This window comes from Cygnus atratus, chromosome 1 (genome assembly GCF_013377495.2).
Source record: "Cygnus atratus isolate AKBS03 ecotype Queensland, Australia chromosome 1, CAtr_DNAZoo_HiC_assembly, whole genome shotgun sequence".
NCBI classification, from domain to species: Eukaryota; Metazoa; Chordata; class Aves; order Anseriformes; family Anatidae; genus Cygnus; species Cygnus atratus.
In genome coordinates, this window is record NC_066362.1 from 100,549,775 (window position 1) to 100,574,772 (window position 24,998).

General features: G+C 51.4%; 2 protein-coding genes across 3 annotated transcripts; both read left to right on the forward strand.

Moving 5' to 3' along the window:
• The first annotated feature begins 5,138 nt into the window (after positions 1-5,138).
• GPR162 (G protein-coupled receptor 162) lies at positions 5,139-11,218 on the forward strand. 2 transcript variants are annotated; one of them, XM_050711850.1, is made up of 5 exons: positions 5,139-5,281; positions 6,661-8,414; positions 9,229-9,414; positions 10,014-10,166; positions 10,335-11,218. In XM_050711850.1, exons 2-5 carry the CDS (start codon positions 7,578-7,580, stop codon positions 10,860-10,862), a joined length of 1,704 nt encoding a protein of 567 aa, XP_050567807.1. In that variant the 5' UTR covers positions 5,139-5,281; positions 6,661-7,577; the 3' UTR covers positions 10,863-11,218. The 2 variants fall into 2 exon arrangements, with proteins under 2 accessions (XP_050567807.1, XP_035401864.1); XM_035545971.2 differs by having other exon boundaries at positions 5,141-5,281; positions 9,229-9,418; positions 10,015-10,166.
• An 821-nt stretch (positions 11,219-12,039) lies between these two features.
• On the forward strand, positions 12,040-22,944 carry P3H3 (prolyl 3-hydroxylase 3). The gene is made up of 15 exons (XM_035545754.2): positions 12,040-12,498; positions 12,786-12,938; positions 13,284-13,476; positions 13,605-13,736; positions 14,782-14,915; positions 15,205-15,294; positions 15,641-15,693; positions 15,899-15,957; positions 17,108-17,232; positions 17,356-17,451; positions 18,422-18,572; positions 18,749-18,866; positions 21,329-21,404; positions 21,825-21,965; positions 22,245-22,944. The coding sequence occupies exons 1-15, from the start codon at positions 12,052-12,054 to the stop codon at positions 22,455-22,457; spliced, it is 2,181 nt and encodes a 726-aa protein (XP_035401647.1). The 5' UTR covers positions 12,040-12,051; the 3' UTR covers positions 22,458-22,944.
• The last annotated feature ends 2,054 nt before the right edge of the window (positions 22,945-24,998 follow it).

Sequence of the window (24,998 nt, forward strand, 5' to 3'; positions counted from 1 at the left end):
AAGCTGTATTATTATTATTGTTGTTGTTGTTGTCATTGTTGTTGTTATTATTTGTCTGAGGGACAGTCTTCTGGCTCAAATCTGCATTTCTCCCTTTCCCCCCAGGATGTAGTATCTTGATTCTCAGTCTCCTGCTTCCCTGGCCATCACCAAGCTTCCCTAACTCCCTGAAACCTGTTTGACTTTCCTCAGCAAACCTTGGCCTCACAGCACTGCCTAGCCTCATCCCCAGCTTGCAGCCTTTACCTTACCCACAACAAACCTGTGCACAAATGAAAACATCACAAACAACGGGGTAATTCAGGAAGGCAGTTCAGGACACCAACAACTTCTGGAAAACAGAGCTTTAGGAAGCTGTGAGTGTTGATCTAGGAAGTAAGTTTGGGAAAGAGGTGACAATTTCATGGAACAAAAGATACTTGGACTGCGTAAGCCGGCAGATGCTTTTGGGAAAGCCTCCCTGAAATGTCTCTCTGTTGTCTCGAAGAAATGAGAAGAGGGAGTGGAAAGCCCAGGAAATTTACGATGGAAGCAGAAGAAAGAAAAATGCTGTTAAAATAGGTACACAGAAGTCTTGTGTTGGTATAAGGTTATTCTCCTTTCTGCTAGAGATGGGGTCATAGAGGCCTTAAGGTCCTACAGCTGTCACGGACTGTACTCCAGGTTTGCTAATTTGCTCTGGGCTTGCTGGGGAGAGGCAGAAAGAGACACAATGCTGTCCCCACACACAACCCCCTGCAGGATTGCTGGTGCTAGAGGAGGGGGTTTCCCTGTTGCCGTCGTGTCAGCATGGCACGGTTGAAAAAAGCACAGGTGGCTACAACGGCAGAGACACCACCTGTGAGCTGGGGGAAGTCTACCAGTCACCCTCCCTGTCTGAAACCTGCCACAACCACTGCTGCCCCTGGAGAGGGGACACAGCTGTGGCAGCAGGTGTGGGCCGGCCCCTGGGCAGCCACCACCAGTGCCCTGCCGGCTCCTCCACCGCTGTCTGCACGCGACACGGAGCGATGAAGGCACACCGATGTCATTTCCCTTCCCGTAGTTTGTGCATACAAAACTACATTGATTTTAGAAAAGAATAATAGTTCAGTTGGAAGGGACCTACAAAGATCATCGAGTCCAACTGCTTGACCACATCAGGGCTAAAGAAAAGTTGAAGCATATTGTTAAGGGCATTATCCAAATGCCTCCTGAACGCTGGCAGGCATGGGGCAACCACCTCACTAGGAAGCCTGTTCCAGTGTCCAGTTTTGGAAAAACCTTAGTCCACACCCTGCACATGCTCTTCTTGCTCTTGTCCTGTCCCTGAACTGCCAGCTTGCCTCGGGTGCCAGCTGATGCCCATCAGTCTGCTCAACAAGACAGGATCAGGGTTTAAGGAGAGGTCAAATCTGAGAGCTGTAGGAAGGAAAATGAGCACAGTGTCAGCGGTGCTCAATGTAATGATCACGCCAAAGTGCTTGGAATATTCTCCTCAACCAAAACCAACAACCCCTGTTATCCAGACCCTTTTTCTTCTATAACTGTCTCCCCTGCCTCCCCAGGCCCGTCCTGCCTCCCAGTAATTTCTGCCCTTTGACTGCAGCGTGAGGCCGCAGTTTGGAGGATGCTGTCGGCCCTGACCTGCCGAGGCACTCCCCTGCCTCGTGCTCCCTGCGGGCTCTGCAGCAAAGCGCTCGCAACCCTCAGCATTCAGAGCCAAATGACCCCATGTGTTTCTTTCCGTGTCCCCAAGGTCTAGAAGGGAGGACACTGTGTGCTTAACCCTCTTCTCATTTCACTTTATCTCACTGCTGAAATCCCAGCCTATTTTTGAACTTCTTTTTTTTTAAGTGTTTGCTTGATGTTGAGATACCTCAGACATACTTAGACAAGCTAGGAGAATGGGTAGTAAAATTAATGTTGTAATTCTGCGTTACAAATACAAAGCAAAGAAATCATTTTGGCTCCCTCCTGACATTATAGGTTCCCAGATTAACAGTTCAGGAACTCCTAGTTATTCACTCTGTGTAGTGTTTGGGGATTTTAAAAAGTAGCACAATTACATTCTAAAATGACATCTTTACATCCTTTACAGACAGGAACTCACTGCCTCAGGCCAGAAGCACAGAAAGGATGAAAAAGGGGTCAGTAAGATAGAGAAAACAAGAACACAGAAAGCACAACACCAGGCAGGTAGGGAGTAGGGGAAACAGGAGGATATATACACCTCTGCCAAAGAGCATGTGGCTTTATAACCACCATGGGTCTGACAAGTCTATCCTGGTACTTCATTTTCTTAAGGAAAATATCAAATACAAATATTTATGAATGACAGAGGAAAAATCTTTTAGAATGTGCCCACCTGCCTGAGGAAAAGCATCCAGCTGAAAACAAGCATTCACAAGTTTGAATCCTTTTTTTATTTTTTTTTTTATGGCAAGCCCTTAATATTTATGTGTAGCTCATGACCAGCATTAGACAAGGTCTTCTGTCTCCCGAGATGAGCTATTAGCACTTGCCCATTTTGCAGATGAATTAACCGAGAAATCTCACTAAATCTTTTCATACAGCACTAGAAATAGAATCTAAGGTTTGGATATGATAAATCTACATTGCAGTTGCTGTCTTTTGTGGTCAAATATGCTAATGTATCTGCTTGGCTGGCTTACTGTTAGCCATTAACCACACCCTGCTCAAAGAGCCAGAAAGGATGCCAGGAAACCTGCTAGCAAGCATACCAGTATCACCTCACAAGTGGCTGTGTAAACCTTAAAGTTCGCTTTGGGGCTCTGAGCCTGTATTTAAATGAATCCATGATCTGTAAGAAACATATGAAACTTCCCATGGTCACTAGCAAAGCTCCAAGTAAGAGCTGCAGACCATCAAAGCCCTGCCATTAGAAGTGGATTTGGTTATTCCATTAATGCTTCTGTTAATGCTTTTGCTTTTATGATGTTGGTGCATGTCTCTTGTTAATGAGATCTGTTCCTTTAGGCATAAAAGGCAACCACTGCGTAGAGCATTTTCCTCGCTCTTCAGAGCTGCTGTCCGGAAAGAACTGACCTATATGCAGAGAACTTTTCCAGAAAACAATTTTACAATTTGGCATTGCAACAGCAGTGTTTCTTTGGGCCTGGATGCATTAGGATATTCTGGTAGGGTACTGAGCCTTCGGACAGCAGATCACTGTCGGAGTCCAGCCTGACTCTGTAGGCATTAGAAATCACTCCAATCTCTGTAAGTCTTCCTAGGAGATCAGTCTTGGGGGTTTCACTTCTAGCATTCCTATCTTTAATTCAGAGGTGTTCAAAGCCCCAAATAAAACCTATTTTCATCACAACTTGCATATTTACACAGATTAAACCATAGAGAAATCCATTCAGATGAGATGGACAAATGGACTAGCATCTGCTTCGGAGTATGACAGCCCTAGGCTAAATGCTTTCCTTACCCCAGGGTTCATACCACTTCACCGTAAATCTTCAGTTTTGTGTTTTCATGCAAGCTAAGAACCCAGACATGTTTTCAATCACAAGAAGCCCCCTTGAGATAGGAGGACCTGTACCCATCCAGCTCTGCTCACCTTCTCTCTGGGCAGGTGTAGCCGAAGCCACAAAAAGGGCTATGGGATGCCACCACCTGCAGGGAGCTGAGGCAGGAAAGCAGTGCAGAAAGTGCCAGGAGCTTGGCTTGCAGTTCCCCTGAGAAAACAAGAGGATTTATTCACCCACATAGGCAGGCTTACAACTCACACTACAGAGACTCAACTTCTGAATCATGATGGTAATGTGGAAGCTATCACATTAAATAATTCATATAAATGGCTTTATTGGAGCTGCACGAGTGTTTACATTTATGGATATAGACCTTCTCACTTCAAGGCATAAACCTCCTGCAAATGATAGAAGTTGAGAAGAAATGATTGAAGAGGGCTGTGGTTGTCCCTTCCCACATGTCTCTGGCTCCTGCTGCTGCTAGACCAACTGGTGAGATGAACAACCATGGGGCTGTTCCACCTGGGCTGTTCCTGCATGGCAAAGAGCAGTCACAACAGCTAATGCAGGTCTTACGGAGAGCTGACCTCTGAAACTGCCTTCGCTGCTGCCCTCGTGCCTGAAAACCAGAAGGACTTCCAGCTTTCTTGCTCAAGAGTCTCTTCTTCTGCTGACCGTTCAGACCCAGATGAAAGTCTTTGGTATCAGATGAAATTCTTGGATCCCAAGGCTCTTGGGACCAATGCAGACGATATTTATAATGGCGTATGAAATCTGACAGGGTGATAAAGCTGAGCAGACCCTGAATCCGTAGGGTTACGTCAACATTAGCGAACAGATGAGCGGATCCGTAGAGGAAAACAAACAATGCTGAGGATTAGTGGCCACGCTGAAAATGTCTGGGGACTTACTTCAGAATATCCTCACCCCAAAGGAAAGCTGAGCTCTCGTTAGTCCTCAGAGCACACTTGTCGCATATCTTGCAGGTTCCTTTGCCTGAACTGTTCATGTGTTCCTGATCCAAACTGAAGCATGCTCTAAGTGTCCAGAAACATGGGCTCCCGTCCCAGCCCAGTTCGGATGGAGGACAGTGAGGCAGAGATTTTTGGGAGACACCAGTTCGCAAAAGGAACAAGGGGAAGGAAGGTGCTGGCACCTTCAATTCAGGAGAAAGTAACTGAGGAAACGGAGATGTCCATGGGCTTGTGAAGGCTTTCTAGCGTGGATCACCCTCTCCGGGGTGACAACAGCTGGGGGGGAGCCGCACCCTTCTGACACAACCTCCGAGCACTCCTTCTGCTCTCCCTCCTCCTCCTCCCACTCCCCGTCGGTGGGACCACGCTGCCGGCTGGTGACAGAGGAGCACACCGCAGCAGCCACGCCTCGTGCCCCGAGCACCACGCTCCCCGGGCACCCCTCGCGGACGCCGCTAACCCTCCTGCTTTCCCCTGGCGTCCTCACCGCCCTGCCGGCGGCATCCCCCACGGGCCGGGTGCCTCCTCGTCACCCTCCTCCCGCGGGGCCGCCCGCCTGACGAGGCGGCGGGCGAGGCCGCGGCCGGTCCCGGGGGCGGTGCGGCGGCTCCCGCCCGTCCGTCCCGGCCCGCCCCCCGGCTGCTCGGCCCGGCGGCGCTCCCGCCCCTCGCCCCCCGCCGTCGCCCCGCCCGAAGGACGGATGGCCGGAGCGAGGGGCCGGGGCGGCTGCCTGCGGCGTCCGCTGCGGCGGCCGCGGCCGGAGGCGGCGGAGCTGGGCACAGCCGCGCGGGGCGCCCGTCGCCATGGCAGCGCCTGCTCCGGCGAGAGGTAAGATGGGGCCCCCGCCGCCGCCGCCGCCATCGGCCCCCGCCTCGCCGCCGCCGGTACCGCCGGGCTCGGCTCGGCCGCCCCCGGCGCCCCGCCAGGTGCCCTTGTCCCCGCGGGGCGGGCTGGGCTGGGCGGCTTGGCCCGCGGCCGGCCATCCTGCGCGGGAGCCGGGGCTCCCCGCCGCGCGTGTGGCCGGAGGGGGGGACTGCGGCTGGCGGCGGAATCGGGCCCCGCAGGCGGCAGGCACGGGAGGGCTCCCGCCTCGTCTGGGAGCGGCGTGGGCCGCGGCTGCACGCCGGGTGGGAAGGGCGGCAGAAGGGGAGGCTGCGAGGAAATTCGGTCCCCCGGGATTAGCGGGGATGGCTAGCTTCATAATGGACCCCAGAGGCCTAACTGCAAACGTGACGGTATCGGGGGGGGGGGGGTGGGGGGGTGGAATAAGACGAAGCAGAATGGGGACATCTCCGACCCAGCCACGATAAACTGCTCCAAGCGGAGGGAAAAGCAGGAAAAGCCTCAGGTGGTTATCGGGGAGGTGAGAAGACAGGGAGACCCAGAAGGATGGGAAGGGTAGGAGCTGAGGGCCACTCGCGCAGACTCGGGGTCACGGATCCACCCACAGAAAGACTGAGTTTGTATCAGTTCGGGATGAGGGGCAGAGCAGGCCGTCATCCTCCTGGGGCATGCTGCTTGGGCATAGCCTGCAGGGGAAGGCAGGAGGGGGGCTGAGCCGGCAGCACCAAGGGTCACCGGCAGAGGTGGGTGCTCACAGGACCGCTTGCAGCAGTCTGGTTCACTGGGTGTGGGACTGCTGTGTCTGGAGACCAGGGCTGCTTTAGCATAAGTGCAAGGTGTGTTGGCAAAAAGGCTTGTGCTACAGGACTGGGGGATTTCGGTGCGTTGCTGGAGTAGTGAATCACACCCCTAGATTGGATGGGTTGAGCGCGTCAGGTTAAAGTCCAGAGTACTGACAGAGAGAAGCAGAGGTCCAAAGACTGGCGTGGCTGTGGGAGCTGTACATCAGGAGCGAGGGGTGCTGGCAGGGATTTTTGGGGAGGACAGGACCGGAATGGCAGGGAGCAATGCAGATGAAGGCATTGGTTTAAAAGACGGCATTATTAATATTCTGGGTGGGGAGCCTAAGACTGGAATAGCAGGGAGAGCAGGGTGCCTCAGGAGCTCTGGAAGGGAGCTGCTGGGGACCAGAGGTATGTAGGTACCGGCACAAATCTGGGTCTTCTGTTCCCTGAAAGACACAGGAAGAGCTCTGCAAAACCTAAGTCATGACAATGTGTTTGTGTGGGCAAGGAGAGAGAGAGAGAGAGATCTGGGAAGACGGTACGATCTTAAATTACTTTTTTCTTTTCTCTCTTCTACAGTGAACCTCATGCCCTGAATCTCCAAGGGAACCTTTGTAAAGGACCTTCCCCTCCCCGCCATCTCCTTATTGTTTGCTAGCTCTGCCCTGCGCTGTGCAGGGAAGCTTGAAAGAGCAGGCTGAGCCCTGGAGGACAGCAAAAAGGACAATGCAGTGAGGGTGCTGCGGGGTCTTGGCTAGGAAACTCTCTGAATCTTCTTCCTCACCCTTCACTCTCCATTGATGGCTCTCTGACAACCTTGCCAGGCACATTACCTGGCCACGAGCGTGGCATTTGGTGAGGCAGAGGTTACACGCTGTGTATACACCACCCCTCACCTTTTCTGTGGGACCTTCATCTTCTCTGAAACTCTTTGCTAGTTCCTCGTTCACTAGGACACTGGGCAACAGGCACCCACTGCTATCAAACTGTCTGGAGTGCCAGCATTCTGTTTGTCTGTGGCCTTCACCGGTCCCAGGAGAAGGTGGTCCCTGAGGCAGAAGGTGTCTGGGCAGCACATGCAGTAAGGGGAGCTTTTTCTTTGGGGGAAGAGTAGAGGAGGGGAATGAAATAGATGGAGAGGAAAAGAAAAAGTGAGCATGAGAGACTGAGGGAAGAAGCACTGACAAGTGTTCATGAGAAGGAACGAAGGTGGAAGAAAGAAAGAGAACGGAAAAAACAGGTGAAAGAGTTAGAGCAAGTGAAAGAAATATAAGCAAACAAAAGGGAAGGGGGGGACTGAAAGTGAGACAGAGTTGAAGGCTGTTAGGCCTCGCACCTGGTGACAATGCCTTGAGGAACCCCTCCAGTGTGCGTGCACCGTGCATCACCGCAGCAGCAGATGAGGAGGGACGTGGTTCCCCCGGCGCGGAGTCTCATTCGCCCTCTTACAGTAACCCAGTGGCAGGGACAGGGCGCAGCCTAGCAGGGGTGGCAGCATGGGGGACTCTGAATCAGAGTCCACCTTGCACAACAATTCACTGTGGTGGCTGGCATGCGGGATGTTAGCCCTGTTGGCCAACTCTTGGATTATCCTCAGCATCACAGCCAAACAGCAGAAACACAAGCCCCTGGAGCTGCTGCTCTGCTTCCTTGCCGGGACTCACATCCTTATGGCAGCAGTACCCCTCACCACCTACGCTGTGGTGCAGCTGCGGCGCGAGTCCTCCGACTATGACTGGAACGAGAGCATCTGCAAGGTCTTTGTCTCCACATACTACACCCTGGCCCTGGCCACCTGCTTCACGGTGGCCTCTCTCTCCTACCACCGCATGTGGATGGTGAGGTGGCCGGTCAACTACCGGCTGAGCAATGCCAAGAAGCAGGCTCTGCACGCGGTCATGGGTATCTGGATGGTATCGTTCATCCTCTCCACCCTGCCCTCCATCGGCTGGCACAACAACGGCGAGCGGTACTATGCCCGTGGCTGCCAGTTCATTGTCAGCAAGATCGGGCTGGGCTTTGGCGTCTGCTTTAGCCTCCTGCTCCTCGGAGGAATCGTCATGGGCTTGGTGTGCGTGGGTATCACTTTCTACCAGACCCTGTGGGCGCACAGAAAACACCAGCAGTGCCGCCATCAGAGGGCAGAGGAAGCATCGTCCTGCTCATCAGCACACAACACTTTCAACGTGCCGGCCATTGTGGTGGAGGATGTGCGAGGCAAAAGGAGGTCCTCGCTGGACGGCTCTGAGTCAGCCAAGACCTCCCTGCAGATGACCAACCTCATCAGCGCTATTGTCTTCCTGTACGACACGCTCACTGGGGTGCCTATCTTGGTAAGCAGCGAGTTCTCCCTTTCCCTTCGCAAAGCCTGCAGTTAAACTAGATTTCTGTCTGTCTCCGGTTTTAGAGAAGAAACTCTGTCTCCTGTCCACCAGCCATAGAGTTGCCACATCTGAATCTGTGCTATTTGGAGGAGTGATTTTAAAAAGGTTGAGGTAGTTCTCTCACCCTTCCACAGGAACATTTTCCTAAGACAGGTCCGAGCCTGGGGAATACACCACACAGCCGAAAGCACTGTGGAAGTTTTAAGTGGCTGAGAGGAGACTGGAGAGGAGATTATTCTACAAATGTACAGGGGCATCTACCTTTGTAAGAAGGATGAGATTTCTGTCTCTCCAGTTTGCTTCTGGAGAACAGATACACCAGTTTTAACAGCTGTTGTAGAGAGTTGTCTTTTTCCTTCTGCTAGTATGTTTGTAGTCAGCATTCAAGTTTTGGCTGGCTGGTCGATTCTCTGCAAAACTGGAGAGCTGAGGAAGTTCTTAAAATGAACTATTAAGAGAACAGAGGCTTTAATCATATTTTTTTCCAGTCGCCATGTCTTTTCTTTGTACCTATTTAGCTTCAGCTCATAATGAGCACAGGGAAAAAGGGATGCTAACACCAAGTCTCATATTAGAGAGATCACAGCTTGCAATACGCTCCAGCAAACCATGAACAATTTTTCAAAGGGGCATGGGGTATTAACTTGATGAACCCTGTACTGACAGATTATATTCTACTACAGAAGTGACTCCTGTTATCCTTCTCCTTTGATCCCCACTTCTGTCTCCTTTATTGGCCTTGTTTCTCTCTCCTACCATCAAGGTTGTGAGCTTTTTTAGCCTGCGCTATGATACGGCCCCCACCTGGATGGTCCTCGCTGTGCTCTGGTGCTCCATGGTGCAGACCCTGCTGCTCCCCTCCTTCATCTGGTCCTGCGAGCGCTACCGAGCAGATCTCCGCACCGTGTGGGAGCAGTGTGTGGCTATCATGTCTGAGGAAGACGGAGATGATGGTAAGCCCCTCACCGCCCTACAGTCACCTTTCTTCAATAACCCCCTCCCTGAAAGACTACAGAGGAAAGAGGGACCTGCCTTGGGAAAAGGACGTAATGGCACTGGGAGAGATGTTGTGGGTGGCTGTATGGGATTCCTGCTAGAGCTTGGATTCAGTAACCATGTATTCTTTAAAAAATTATTTTGAAAATTTATTCCGGAGAAGGCTCTGCCATTCACTTGCTGCCTTAGGACTCGCTAGCATCCCAGCAAAATCAGTGCAACAACCTTCACAGTAGATAGAAGAGTAGAGATGATGTGTAGCTGTCAAACCACGTTGAAAGAGACACACCCCCAGGCCTCAGCCCAAGTTGCTGATCCAAAGGTCCAAGTTCTGGCAGGGAGAGATTCCAAAGTGAGACAGAAGAAACAAGGTGGTCTTTGTGTCCTTTAGTCCTGCTGGCAGCAGAAAGAAAAGGTCCTTGTTCAGAGATGAGTCTCGGTGGCTGCAAGTAGTGCCGCAGAAGTCAGACAAGCGTTAGGATGGCATCAAGGTGCCCTGATAATGCTCATCTTCTGTCTGAGAAGTGTTGCCTGTCATTCTCTTTGCCAACAGATGGCGTGTGTGATGATTATGGTGATGGCAGGATCTGCAAAGTGAGATTTGATGCCAACGGTGCTGCAGCTGTGAAGCGGGACTCTCGGGATATCAAACTGCTACCCATGCACCACATGTTGTTGCCCCAGGACAAGGTGCATTATCTGCAGGTGAGCTGCCGGCTGTCGGGACAGCCCCACAACCCACGTCCTTCCCTGTCGGTCTCCCATATGTTTGTGTTCTGTAGGCTCTCTTCTCTTGGAAGGCCTCGGGTACTCCCCTTCCGTTCTGTCTCTTCTCCAAGTCTTCCATCACCTGCCTCCTTCTCCATTTCCCAGGTCCCTATCTCCCGGAGAATGTCACATGATGAGACTAACATCTTCTCCACCCACCGCTCCACTCCATCCTTCCTACACAAGTGGTCTTCATCTGACGACATCCGCATTTCCACCCCCCGCAAGCCTGGAGTCCCCAGCTTCTTGCCTCCTCAGCTGCATGACTACCAGCACCGCCGGCGGCCTCCAGAAGATGAGCTGACAACCCTACGGCAATTTTTGGAGGGGGGGCTGGTGCCCCGGGTGTCCAGCTCCAGTGCCTGCTTCTTCCGAGATGAGATCACCACGTTCATCGACGAGACGCCACAGCCCACCCCAGCCTGCAGCCCACGGCACTCCCGTCTCCCGCTCGCATCACGCCGTGATCGCCGCCTCTCCCTCGGCAGCAGAGAGGAGGAGAGCGCTGACCGGCCGCGGCGCTGCTCGCTGGCTGGCAACGAAGCCTGGCATCTGCAGGATGGAGAGCAGGCGCCACGCGAAAGGACGCCTGAGGCCTGTGAGGCACAGACCTTCCAGGATCCCAAACTATGAGAGACAGCATCGGAAACATGCAGTGCCATCACGATTTTTAAATAAAACTCCAAACGTTCCCCTAGTCCTGGGACCCGAGTACTAATTTGCATTCTCATCTTTCTCGCCAGCAGGCAGGAAACACGGCACCCCGTGGTGGTGGTGGGGTAAAAGAAGTGTGACAGACCTGCAGAACGGAGCTCTACAGACACGGACATGGACCTGTGCCTGCTCTCAGGATACAAAGGCACCCACTGCCGCGACAGCCACTTGGCACCCTTGCCAGTCCCGTCCCCTTGTGAACTCCACCCTCGCATTCGCTCTGCCCTAAGAGACAAGGCAGGCACAGAACGGTATTAAAATTCTATATTTGGAGTGTCAATCGTGTCTGTTTTTAAAATAATATATTAGTAATAATTTTGTTTCCATAGAAACAAAATGATTGGCCCAACGTTTAACGAAGCTTTGCTGCCTTCTGGAAGGGAAATGCCAAATGTGCAAGGCTCCCTCCCTCATCAGTGCATCCGGAGAGCAGCAGATTCCCAACATCCCGGGGAAGGGAATGAGGCCTGTGTTGAGGAGTCATCATGGGAGATGGGGTGAAGAGATTCCCCGTCCATTTCAGGGGAGACTTAGGCTGCCTATAGGGCCTCTGTGATTTTTGAGGCAGCCGCTGGCTTGAAAACAGTTAAATTGTCTCCGAAAAGACCCTGAGCCATGAAGCTGTGTTTCGCTGATGCGCTCTGTTGATTCCAGCATGCGCTTTGTGACCGCGAGAAACACAGAGGCCAACGCTCCTCACCCAGACAGCAGCCAGCTAGGGAAAGCGTGCGAGGCCCCCGTCAGCCCACGCTGCCAAAGCTGGGAACGGTGGGGGCTAAATCAAGCTTCTGCCCCGCAGAACAACCAGGAGGGATGCACGGTGGTGGCGTGCGGTGCACGGACCCCCTCCCCCCAGCTGCTGCCGGTGGTTGCAGCTCGGGGTGAAGCGTCAGAGGGGCTGCAGCCCATCCGCGTCCGTATCCCGCACCTCCCCGGCCCTTTGCTACGCGGTGCCCCGGCGGCGGACACCCGGGCAGGGCGCACCGCGCGGCGGCGCCCGGCCCCCGCCGCCCGCCCCGCTGGGCGTGCCCAGCCCGGGGCCCTCCAGAGCCTCCTCCCGCTGCCGGCCGCCCCCCGGACCCTCCTCCTCCTCCTCGGCGGCTCGGCCATGGCCCCGCTGCCGTCCCTCTGCCTCCTCCTCCTCCTCCTCCTCCTCCTCCCCCCCGATGCCGCCGCCACGTCCCCGTCGTCGTCCCGCCTGGTCCCCTACGACCTGCTGTACGCCGACGGCGTGCGGGCGTACTTCGCCCGGGACTGGGGGCGGGCGGCCGAGCTGCTGCAGCGCGCCCTGCACAGCTACGCGGGGCTGCGGGCGGCCCGCCGAGCCTGCCGGGCCGCCTGCCGCCGGGAGGCCGCCTTCCTCGGCGGGCCGCCGGCCGCCGGGCCCTGGGAGGCGGCGCTCTTCGACCGGGTGCTGCAGCGAGCCGACTGCCTGCAGCACTGCCTGGGGAGCCGGCTGGGAGCCGCGCCCTCCGCGCACCGGGCCAGCCACGCCATCCGCAGGGACTTCGAGCAGAGGGAGCCCTACAACTACCTGCAGGTGGCCTTCTTCCAGGTGGGGCAGCGCGGCCGGGATCACCCCCGGGGGTCGTTACCCTCGGGGAGGGACCGAGCGAGCCGCAGGAGCCGTGGCACAGCCCTGCCGTGGCCGTCCGTGGCACTTCTCCCCCTGGGGAAGCGGAGGAGGAGAGGGTCTGCGGGCAGTGGGGGCTGCCAGGGGCAGCACGGGGCTCTCTCGTGTGCTGTGGGTGCACCCGGGTCACAGAAGTCAGCAGGAGCAGCTGGTGTGAAGGGTGGGTCTGAGGAGAAGTGGGAGTTACGTGTGCTGGCTTTCCTCCGCAGCTGAAGAAGCTGGATCAGGCCGTGTCCGCCGCTCACACGTTCTTCGTCGCTAACCCCCAGCACCTCCAGATGCGGGAGGACATAGAGAAGTACCGGCGTATGTCAGGGGTGAAGTCAGACAACTTCCGAGACCTGGAGGCTGCACCGCACTGGGTAAGGGTTCGGTGCAGAACCCAGCATCTTGTACCAGATCCTGGGGAGCGGTCTGGAGCCCTGATCTGTTCCTGCACAAGGGCCATGGCTTGAGACAAGATAGCCACATGTCAGTGGAGGCACGCTATTGCAATTTTGACACAGAGGTTTTACAGTGACAATTACAGCAGGCTGCAAGGTCTTGGAGAAGTACATTTAACTTAACTCCAGAGAAATTGCACTGTGTGGTGGGCACGATCCGGGCAGGCCCCTAGGTATTAGCACTATCCAGAAAGTAACTCAAAGTCTCAGGGAGTCCTTTTGTGTCGCCCACGCTAATGGGGAGCCTGGATCTGTCCTTTGTAGGAAGCATATGAGGCTGGCGTGCAGCACTACAACGCAGATGAGTACCTGCAGGCTGTGGACAGACTGGAGGAGTCGCTCAGAGAGGCACTGTCAGCACTAGAAGAGTGTCGTGCCCTGTGTGAAGGGCCTTTGGAGGAGGAGGAGGAGGAGGAGGAGGAAGAGATGCAACCTGGCCTCTATGAAGCCATTGCAGGTAGTGTTAGCGGCACGGAGGGATGGGTAGGAAGGCCATTCTTCCCACAGTGGGCATGCCCTATTTTCCAGTGCTCATATCTGACAGAAGTGGGAGCTGCTGGCTTTCATTGCTTCTCTTTCTTGCAGCCCATTATATTCAGGTTTTGAAGTGCAGACAGCAGTGCGTCCTTGAAATTGCCACAAAGCCAGGGCGGATTTCTGCCACAGAAGATTTTATACCCTCTCATCTTGATTTACTACAGTTTGCCTACGATCAAGGTGAGCAGAGCTACAAACCAGTGGGTGATGCCATGGCACCCCTAAACTTGCCACTCGCCTCTGGACCTGGAGGGCACAATGTCACAGGGAGAAGCAGCCCACTTACCTGAGCTCTGCCTCACCCCTTCTTCTGTCCACACCTCCCCTGCTCTGCCCAGAACCTCTCTTCTCTTGCTCAAGCCCAAGCCTAAGTCTGTAGCCACCTTGGGAGAGGTCTCTTGTTCTCTGCTTCAGTCTCATTGTGTAGCTTCTGTAACGTGGCTGTTTCCACTGTGCGTGGAAAAGTCTTTCCTACAGCACCCTCCATTTCAAGTCCTCACTCCATGTCAGGCTCCCCACATCTTATCTAGAGCATATGCACGCATGCATCTCCTGTCAACAGTGGTGTTCCTTCCCAGTCAGCCCTGTCTGCCCTAGGTGAAATGATGGCTTGTCATGACATTGGTCATTCTGTCACTTTTACTTGCACATCATCTCTTCTCTTTGACACTTCCACTCCCTTTTACACTGACCCAACTGCCTGTCATCTCCTCTGTCAGACCACTGGTAAAACTTGTATCTCAAAGAAGCCTCTAGGCTCCTCATCATGCCTGTTCGTGAGGGATGTGGGACTGTCCTTCTTCCTCATATATCTTAAATATATAATATAATATATATATATATATATATATATGTTTTTTTAAAAGATATACTAAATATATATACGTGCATATATATATTATATTTAAGGCATGTATTTAATAAATATATTAAATATCTATAGAAAAATATTTATTTTAAAATATATATTTATTTCTCTGTCTCCTCTAAATGAGCTCTCACTAAATATTGAAAGTGGGCCCATTCTTTGCCTGGCTTATTCCCTGTATTCTCTGTCCATTGCTCAGTAGAGGCACAGCAAGGCAGGGATTGGTGTGTATTCAATGTTAGGCCTCCTACTGCCAGATCCTGACCAGGACTTCGGCTGTAGCTGGCCTATACATATTTGCTGCTAACGCCGAGTCTTTCAGACATACCTGTTTGTTCTGTTTTGTCCCTGCCCAAGTTGGGAACCAGGCACTGGCTGCTGAATGTGCTGCTTCCTATTTGCTCTTCTATCCCACGGATGAGCCAGTATTGGAGAAAATGAAACAGTACCAAACAGAACTTGGAGAGGACACAACTGTCACAGCAAGAGAGGTAATTACAACCCCAGGTCTGTACTTTCTGGCCCTCCCCTGTCCCATGCAACAGGATCCCAGGTCCAGGAGACAAAAAGGGAAACGTCTTAATGCAGATATGTGCCAAGCCCAAGACTGAAGAAATTGGAGCCTGAGTTTGCTTATAGTCTGTACCAAGCAGGGTCTTTCTGGGACGGAACTGGGCCCTCATAGCAAACAGCAATGTGTGGCAGAAGGTTTCTGCCCTGGATGGGGATGTGGGTTCTCTTTTGTGGAGTGGTTGTTTGACAGCCTCTTTGCTTCCACAGAATATTCACCATTATGTGCAGAGATCTCTGATGGAGAAGAAGTTGATTTACTATGCAGTGGAGCATCTAGGAGGAACTTTTAATGACCCTGTAAGTAATGATATCATCTTAATCTTCCTTCCCTGATTTCACCAAGACAGTTGCTTGATCTTGTTTCGGTAGCACCTGATCCGGAAGGGATCAGATGCTGGTGAGAAGGATCCCCAAGTACTTGCGAGGTGGATTTTTAAGGCCTTTCTGCTGCTCCACAACTTAAGTTTGTTGGAAACTGCTGTAGTAAGCATACACATTAGCCCAATCTGATTGTCCTCAGCTTTAGGCCAGAACCATTGGTGTGATCTTCCGTGGAGAAGGGGGACAAGAAACTGGCTGTTTGTCCTGATCTGCTGTGGGAGAAGTTTGCTTTGTGCTGAGCCACCTGTATTTGTTCCTACAGGATCTTTGGACTCCAGATGAGCTGATTCCTGAAAATCTAAAGCAGAAATACAGGTAAGGTTGGATGAGTTGACTAGGACTGAAAAAGAAGTGTTGGAAGTAGGGGATGGGGGCAGACTGGCAGGGGTGATATAAGGAACAATAATACCGAGGGATTGGCAAAACAGGAACAGCAAGTGAAATGCTGACCACAGAGGAGAGTTAGACATAGCTCTGTGTGCTGACAGCCCTGGTCTGTGTTTTTTCCCTTGCTCCCGAGAGAGGATCAAGAGAAGCAAAAGCAGGAAACTCTGGATGTAGAAGAGAGGGAGAAGAGGGGTGAGTAAAAACTTGAAGAAGGATTTGGATGCAGTCAGCTAAGCTAAATGCTGTCTTTGCTTCCATCCTCAGACATTTGAATGCTAGTGTATATGCAGACTGACTCGAATGGCTCAGCACATCTTCTCACTGTTTCTTTTCTCTATCTGTGATGCATGTGTAATCTTGAAAAATCTCGCTGCATTACCTCTCTGGGATGGGAACTTAAAGAGCACTGTGGTTGGAGAAGCTGCCTGGATATATGACAAGCCTGTGGACGTGCAGATCCCTGTTCAGTGCAGCTGGTGTGGACAGGCAGGAGCGTCTGCACGAAACCTGGTTCAACTCTGCCACCCCATTTCAAACAACATTTTTCTGAAGGGGACAAGGAGAAGGCAGGGGGGAATGGAAACTGGAAACAGACTATTCAGCTTGGGCAAGTCTTTCCCTGAAAAACACCATTTCAAATGTTTTGTGGCTGAATGCTAAAGGCTGCAATGCAGAGTCCTGTATTCTTGCTGGCCCTAATACTCTTGCAGGACTCTATCTTGTCATCTTTGCTTGAAATAGCCCCAAGTGATTCTCTTGCTGTGTCATGTGAAAGCAGGTCATTCTGAGAGCCTGAGTGCATTGGCATTTCTTACCATCCAGAGGGGAGGGGAGGGGAGGGGGGAGAAGACCAAAGATCAAAAGATTAAGTTATTACCTAATACCCGTCGCTTCTCTTTGGGACTGGAGAAAATAGGAAGATGCATTGGAGGTACTTCTGGGATAAGATGCATGATAGAAAGGAGGGTTGATGGAGGTGTTTACCTGCTTCTTTTCTCCAGAGCCTCACTCCAGGAGGCTGGACCTGTTCTGCTGCTGCGATCCACAGTGTATTCAACTGTCCCCAGCTCCCTGCTGCTCTCCCAGCAAGCCCCAAGTTTCTGCTGGCTCCTGAAGCACTTGCTGTAGGCCAGCTCCCCCAGCTGATGCTCTGGTTCCCCTGAAGCATGTGAGGGGTGCAGGTGGCCCAGATCTGCAAGGAATTAGCGCTTCTGGGGAACTGTCCTGTCTTCCCAGAGAATGTATAGTGTCTCTCTACTTCCTGGGCCAGGCTGGGGGTTGGTGTCTGAGGGCTTCTTATCCAAAGCTTGCTCATCTCTGTCTGTACTTACTTCTCCTACAGGTCCTTTGCCTTTTGAGGGTATCACTGTCACCATGGATTCCCGACAGATGAATGGAACCCACAGGGTTGTGTTTGACAGAGTCCTGACAGAGTCTGAGTGTAAAGACCTTCTCCGGCTGACGAAGGTGAGGCCTGGATATTGTAGGAGCTGCCCTATATGTCCTTTCCTCCTCAGCAGGTCAGACCATAACGTTGCTGTGAGGAGAAAAGGCAACCTAATGTGTGTCCTCTGCATTGTTCTGCTCCAGGCAGCGGGAGGAACAGGAGATGGCTACCGAGCGAGACGCTCCCCTCATACCCCACATGAGAGATTTGAAGGGTTAACTGTTCTGAAGGCCATGCAGGTAAGTGGCTCTGTGAGTCTCCTTGGTTGTCCATAAAGCATGTTTACCACCCGAGCATTTTTCTTTGTGAAGTGCTCTCTGGATAGGGTCCTGGATGTGTTATCTTCCTTACAAGAACATGTGCAGCTTCTCCTGAGCCTCCACATTCATGTTAAGGCACACTGTACATGGAGGGCTTGATAAGCACCTTCTCTCTTGTGGGGCAGGATTTCAGGATTGCTATTTGTCCCTGTGCAAGAGTCTTAAAGACACGCATAGCTTAGAATTGTGGAATAATTTAAGGTGGAAGGAGCCTCTGGGGATCTCTGCTTCAGCCCCCTGCTCACAGCATAACTAACTCCAAAGCTGGACGAAATTGCTGAAGGCTTTGCACAGGCAAGTTGTGAACATCTCCAAGAGCAGAGATTGCCTAGCCTCTATGGTACCTTTCTCAGTGCTGTACCACTCTCAAGGGGAAGAAATTTTTCCTTATATCTAGCCAAAATTTCCCTTGCTGCAACTCACACCCGTTGCTTCCTGTCTTTTCTCTTTGTCCCTCTGAGAAGAAACTGGTTCCATCTTCTTCATAACCACCTTTCAGGTGCCAGGAGACTGTAGATGGATCCTCCCTTGGCTTTCTCTACTCTAGGCTGAAGAAATCCAGCCCTTCCAACCTTTCTTCTAAGTCATGTGCTCCAAGCCTCCAGCCATCTTAAGACCCTCCACTGAAGACTCACGCCAGTTTTCCCTTGTCCCTCCTGTACTGGGGACACAAAACGATGCATTCCAGATGTGCTTCATGCGCTAAGTAGAGGGAAAGAATCACTGCACTGTATAGTTGCACTCCTGACATGTTTACATGAGAAAACATGTTCCTTTCTTACATGTGTGACCACAGGACTTTATGCAGATCTGTTCTTCTGTACTGTGTACATGTGTCATTTCTTAGAGTGTCTCTAAGTATTCTAACAGGGTTGTTTTTCACTTGTAGCTGGCCCAGAATGGGGACGTGGACTGGAGAGATGCCAAACTGCTTCTGCAGGCCAGTGAGAAATCACGGAAAATCATAGAATCCTATTTCACTCCTGGAAGGAAACTGCATTTCTCATTCACACACCTTGTGTGCCGCACAGCTGTAGAAGGTAAAGAATCCTTCACCCTGTTAGTCCCTTTCTCGTGGAGAGTCTGCTTTCCAGTCCCAGCCACACACTCGCAGGAGACTCTCATCCCTTTACTCTCAGCGCACCCCTCACTCTATTCCTTATTCTTTCTTGAGATTTAAAATGCCCTTATTCCTTTTTGCAACTTCCCTTTTCAGAGGAGCAGGAAGGTCGCATGGATCTCAGTCATCCTGTCCATGCTGATAATTGTCTGTTGGATCCTGAGGGGAAAGAGTGCTGGAAAGAACCACCTGCCTACGTCTACAGGGATTACAGGTAAGAGAAGGGGACCTGCATTAGATCATGTGGAGATCAGAATGTCTTCCCAGCCCCAAAAGAGGATGAGCTCAGCTTGTAGAAACCAGGCCGTTGGTTTGGGTTGTTGGCTCAAAGCCAGCCAGGGCTGTAGCATCAGACAGAGGGCTCCATCAGTGGCTTCAGATTGAGGTGTAAAACACCTCCTCTAGGCTGGGAAGATCTACCCTTTATCCCTCCTCCCTCTCCACATCCAGCATCGGCAGAGAGCAGGATGAGACTGGGAGGCTTCTTGGACCTAGAACCACAATATTAAATTGTCTTGTCTACTTGTCTATCACAATACTACAGTCCACTTCTAGCCCTTAAGACAAGATATTTCTTTAAATCTTGTTCTGTCTTTCACAGCCTAACTGATCCATTGTCCACACATTACAGGAGAGGGAGAACGAGGCTCCTTGGATTTCCTTTGTTTGAGCTGTCAGTGTATTTTGGTGGCTGTTCTACCATGAATCTCTCTGAGGATTCACTGTCAATACTTTGTGTCCGGATTTTTCATTACATGCAGAGGTTGTTTCAGCTTGTGGCAGGTTTTGTAACTCTTCTGTGAAACAAACACATTTTCAAGATGGTGACAAGTATTGCACACTGCAACCAGGTGAGGCCAGGTCACTACAGTTTATTCCCACGATTCACCATCTCATCCTCAGGCAACCAAAAATCTTAGATGCCTTTTCTTTGAGTGGCAGCTGAACCCAAAGCAGAATTTTTCTCTGAGCAGTCTACAGTAGGGATGTGGGACTTAGAGATAATTCTGTTTGGTATCGTTAATTCCATTTCCCTGCTTCCATGGATGTTGACTTGGTATAGTCAGATCATAAAGTTACAAGGCTCTGTCTCATGACTGGTTAGCTCTCTGTCTTGTGAGAAGGTTATCCCGTCACCTCACTCCTCACTGGATAGTACGATTCTCTGACTTGTACCACAATGCATATTAAAGTATCTTTCTTGGATCTGTGGCACCGAACTGTTTCTAGGAATATTCCTGCTCTCTTGCAGAGTGAAGTGTGATAGACCAACCAACTCAACAAGGGCTGAGCTCTTCTGCTCTCTTTTTAAAAGAGGCCCCTATGCACAAGACAACCTAAGAAGCATTTTTTAAAAACTTCCTTGATCTGTTCTGTGCATTTGTGCTGTGGTCATAATAATAAAAATATTAAACAGAGTTGGGCCCAGCAGTCCAAGGGTTCCCGTAATCCTCCTCCAAGTGAACAGTACTGCTGTCAGTGCCGCTTGTGCAATATTCAGTGTGTGCTGTTCACATGCTTTTCTTCACCTTCTGTGTTCATTAGTAACTTCTCTAGTGGCACTGTTCTGAATACTTTGTTTTAAGAGAGTCCAAAACTCCTGAAATTGAGCACATTGTCTTTCTCTGGGAAATGAACTGTTTTGGCAAAGACTGTGTAACTACCCCAATCTGCTTTTAGCACACCCATGTTACATTTTAAAATGACTTTCCATTTACCTCTTGTCCTTCAATTACCTGTCTCCCGAGAAATGGATTTGAAAGCCCTGCAGACTGCTGAGGTCAGGCTAATGGGCCTGTTTATGCTTCAACCACTATTGCTATCCTCCTGCCCTTTTGTACAGGTGAGAGCTATCCTTGCTTTTCTCAAGTCGTGTCGCCATCCTGACTTCAGTCTTTTTAAAACACTGTGGGGAGAAGAGCTGTAACTTTCTGGACTTCAGGGTTGGTAGTCCTGTCATTGTCCTTATGTCTTTAACATTTTGCTTTAGCAGCCGTGGTGTTGATATCTATTTCATACACGGAGTCCATTAATGAGCCTCGTTTGTTCCTTTGGCATTCTTTGTCAGCTTAATTGAATACCAAGAGGAACTCGGGCATTTTTTTCTCATTTATTTGACTGTGGTCTCACCTGCACCTCACAGTCACCTCACTGCTTCTCTTAATGTCTAGTATGAGTAAAGAATTTTCTTGTTTTAATTTTCTTTTCCACATGCATCAAGCGTCTTTTTGACCATTTTTGTTACCCTTTATTCCTTGATTCTTAAGACATAACATTCTTTGTTAATTAATCCCCTCTTCTGGGCCTTAGATTATTCCTGATATTAAAACATAACGTCAGGACCAAGGTCCATTTAGCGCAGGGCATTGTCACAACAGTGCCACAGATGCATGCTGCAGAGTATTTAAAAATAAATAAATGAATCATTATGAGTGTGTAGAGCTAACTCCATGGAGTACTCTTCCAGCCTCTTGTGGCTTGCAGTTCAGGGACTCCCCTGAGCTAGCCACTGCTGTATTTAAATCCCCAAATGGATTCTCCTGGTAACTGGTCTAGTCACTTTTTGAACCTCTGGCATCAATCAGGTGCCATGCTTTCCTGTGGCAAACGGAGTGGGGAAACACCTCAGATAAATGGGTTTCACTGTCTGTATGTCCTTTTTCCTTTCGTCCACAGTGGCATTCTCTACCTCAATGATGATTTCCAAGGTGGGGGCCTTTTCTTCACTGAAATGGACGCTGTGACTGTCACGGTAAGTCTGGGACTAGCCAAAGAAAGGAAAGAGGACTGAGAGTGAGATTTAGTCTGGGTTGGGGGACAACAGTTGGTTATTGGATCCTACTACTCCAAAAACAATCCAGTGCTTGTGCTGTGACAGATTCAAATAGGGGCAGCTAAAGGCAAATTGAGGCAAATCTCAGACAGGGGAGAGGTTAACTCCTTTCTAGCAGAGATATTCCAGGCTCTTCCAGCCTGTGGGAGTCTGTGACCTCTGTTTTCCATTTGGTTCTCTCTGTCCCCCTCCTGGGCCTACCCTGCTCGTATACTCTGGCAGTGGATGTCTAGAGGCTCTTTGCTGTTCCACACTCCCAGAGGCAACATAATCTGTAGAAGGACAGTGTACTGCAGAGCAGGGGGTGCTGGCTTCATTGTCTCTTCTCTCTCCTGGCAGGCCAAGGTGCGTCCTAAGTGTGGGAGGCTGGTAGCCTTCAGCTCTGGCAAGGAGAACCCCCACGGCGTGTGGGCAGTGAGCCGTGGGAGGCGCTGCGCCATTGCTCTCTGGTATACACACTCCCAGGAGCATGCTGAGCAGGTAAAGGACCATGCTGGAGAAACGTATACAAGCACCTCCAAACTAGATCGGATCCCCTGGGGAATGGATTTTGAGTTTCTCCGTGGGGCAGCAGCTTGCGGTTGTTCTCTGACAAGTTACTTGGTGGAGGGGTCAGACAGTGGTGGGTCCTACAAGAGAGAAGGGCTCCAGTGGGGCTGGATGGATGTGGCAAAGACAAGGTCTGTCTTGTCAGCCCCTGTGAGCAGGTCTGAAATCCCAGCAGAGAGGGATTCATATCATTCCTCTCTATGGCTGCAGGAGCGGGTAAAGGCAGAGGAACTGATGGAGCAGAGAGCCGCGGAGCAGAACAAGCCTGATGGAGAAGAATATCAGGGTGCTGATCACAGCAGCAGATCCTCCTCAGAGTCCCTCACTCCCGATGGCAGAGCCGGGCCTGTGAGCCGGAGACACAAGCCTGGCTCGGACAGGATGCAGCAGCCCAAGCAGACGCGGGCCAGAGATGAGTTCTGAGTACACAGGGCCCCAGGGCAGGACTTGCACGCGCAGTGAGCTGGCAGGTGTTTGTAGCACAAGGACCATGAAGGCCTAAAGCAGTTTATTAGCATGCTAGAGCCATAGTGATGGGGAGGGTTGCAGCTTTCTTCTCTGTGACATCCCAGCAGCTGAAAAACAGGAGCGAGGACAGTGTATTAAGGTTAGCAACTCCTGGATCTTTCTTTACTGCCCTGCCAACGTGTTCGTGTCACTCAGAAGTAAGAAGGCAGGCTCCCCTCACCCCACTCCTCTCAGAGCCAGCTTCTTGGTCATACAGGGACAAAGACAAGAGCTGGAGGAGGAGCCTGGGGACATTCAGGAGCAAGGGCTGTCTCACATTCAGGAATTCAAAAAGGAGAAGTCTCTGAATTTCCTTGGTGCCTGCAAACTCCAGAACCTCGAGACTGGCATGTGAGAGTAGATGAGGGACTGTGAATATATGGAATAAAAGCAAAATGCTGGATACGTGTGGTGGGAGCTCGAGTCTGTACACCATGAGGGGACACATGTAGATGGGATGCTGGTGAAAATTAAATGATGGAAGGAGATTGAGCCCTCAGTGAGAGAAAACAAAATATTTGCCCAGATGTCAGATACTTCCCATAAGGGAGGGCAAGAAAGTCAGCTCTAACTGCTGCCATGACTAACCCACTGGGAAGGGAGGGAAGTACCTTTAAGAAAAAGTACTGTACACTCACATTTCACTGTAGCAAGGCCTCTTTTCTTTTTTTTTCTTCTCCATTCACCAAATTGTCCCTGAAAGCAGAAGAGATATTTCGTTTATCATTTTCTATGCTGATATAAAGACAATCTGCTGTCACTGCCCAGGGGATTAGTGTCCAGAGATGGGATTATATTGTAGCCAAACAGGAATTGAATGAGGTGGATATGGGGCATCAAAAAGAGCAGTGACCCTTTTCCTGGGAAGCATCAGAGTTGTGAAATGGGCCTCGATGAGAGCTGTGCATGGAGACTGCAACCATGGTTTGGAAAGGAAGAACTGGAGAGTCAGGGCTGGTGGTGTAAGGTGTGTATGCAGGTGCTCCCCTCATTGCTGTCGGCTCAAGGCCCCCGCCCAGTGGAAGCTCTTGTGCTCAGCCCCATCTTCATAATACTGGAGGAGCAGAACTGGAGCAGGGAAGCCTTTCCCCATTCTGAATCCTGGCATTCCTTAGCATGCAAGTTGGGGAAACCTGCATCAGCATCCTTTTTTGCCTTATATCCTTCCCAAGACCCCAGAAAAAAGAAAATGTGATACATGCATTTCAAATTCCCCATTCCTAGCAGAAGGTCCTAGCACTCACAGGTTCCTCACGGTGATTTATATGGGGGTGCTGGATGGCACCTGCTTGACAAGACCCCGTTGGAGGGGTGCGGGACCAGCATCCACGGCTCTGGTTCGCTCTGTCCAAAGGTGGCTTGGGTGATTAGAGTGATGGCCTCCTGACGTCAGATGAGATCCGTTAAAAGGTATTTATCTCAGGCTTGGGCCAAAGCCGCGGGAGAGATTAAAAGAGATTGAGGCCAAGATAATCCCCTCGCAGCATCCCACTAAAGTGGCTGCCAAAAGGCACACCACCAAATCTTTTGCCACCCCTGGCCCCTGCGCCCAGTTCTGTTTTCCCCATGCAGAGTTCAGCTTGCTGCCCAGAGAGGCTGTTTTGCCACAGGGAAAACATGGGTTTTCCTTTGGCAGAGCCGCCATGGGTGACACTGTCCCCTCTTCTCATCTCGTACAGGGCACAAGTGGCACACTGTCTCCAGGAAAAAGGCAATTCCTGTGGACCACGAGGTGCAGCAAGCCCTGCCCCAGTGGTTTATAATCGTAGATGCTTCTGGCTAATCTTTGCTTCATTAGTTTGCTGCTAATCTAAACAAAGGAAGTCAAACCTGCCTGTGATGATTTCTTCCCCTTCAGGAGCAGCGTGCTACTCTCTCTTTTCACCCCTCCCCATCCACCTGCTTTGCATTATGTCCCAATCCGATTTCCCCAAGTCTCTGGTGTCTGATTTAATTTGCCTGACGCTGCTCCTGGAATCAGCCCTCCCCCAGCCCCTCCCGTCCAGAGCCTTCCAGCTCCCCATGGGGAGATAAGTCCTGGGAGAGGCTGAGGAGCGGAGAGGGAGCCAGAGGCTCGCTGGCTGGACGGGCAGCACTGACTGGGGACTGCAAGGGGACGAGGAGCTTCTGGCCAGCAGGGAGCTGTTCTCAGCGAGGGAGGCAGTCCGTGAGTCCCATCCGGGGGGGGACTGAAACCCATCTCGTGCTGCAGAGCCCGGTAAGGATGCCACCTTGTAATCTGTGAGGTTGCTTTGGTGGATATGGTACTTGGGACCCTAGGTTTCTTGGTCTGATGCTGTGGCGGCTGTTAGAGACTTTGTACTAGGACTGGTTCCATGTGCAGGCATCTGAAGATGAGGGAGGAAGAACATGGTGTAGAAGAAGCTGGGGCTAATGCTGAGGTATCTTTACAGCGATGGTAGGCTTTGCACTGGGATGGGGTCGCTCATTCTCCCC

What these genes read in the sequence shown, in the direction of transcription:
- GPR162 (XM_035545971.2), top strand. Translation starts at nt 7,578, where the DNA reads ATGGGGGACTCTGAATCAGAGTCCACCTTGCACAACAATTCACTGTGG. An exon ending in TCACTGGGGTGCCTATCTTG is followed by an intron (nt 8,415 to 9,228) that starts GTAAGCAGCGAG and finishes CCTACCATCAAG; the next exon opens with GTTGTGAGCTTTTTTAGCCT. An exon ending in ACAAGGTGCATTATCTGCAG is followed by an intron (nt 10,167 to 10,334) that starts GTGAGCTGCCGG and finishes TCCATTTCCCAG; the next exon opens with GTCCCTATCTCCCGGAGAAT.
- P3H3 (XM_035545754.2), top strand. Translation starts at nt 12,052, where the DNA reads ATGGCCCCGCTGCCGTCCCTCTGCCTCCTCCTCCTCCTCCTCCTCCTC. An exon ending in AATCTAAAGCAGAAATACAG is followed by an intron (nt 15,694 to 15,898) that starts GTAAGGTTGGAT and finishes CTTGCTCCCGAG; the next exon opens with AGAGGATCAAGAGAAGCAAA. An exon ending in ACCTTCTCCGGCTGACGAAG is followed by an intron (nt 17,233 to 17,355) that starts GTGAGGCCTGGA and finishes GTTCTGCTCCAG; the next exon opens with GCAGCGGGAGGAACAGGAGA.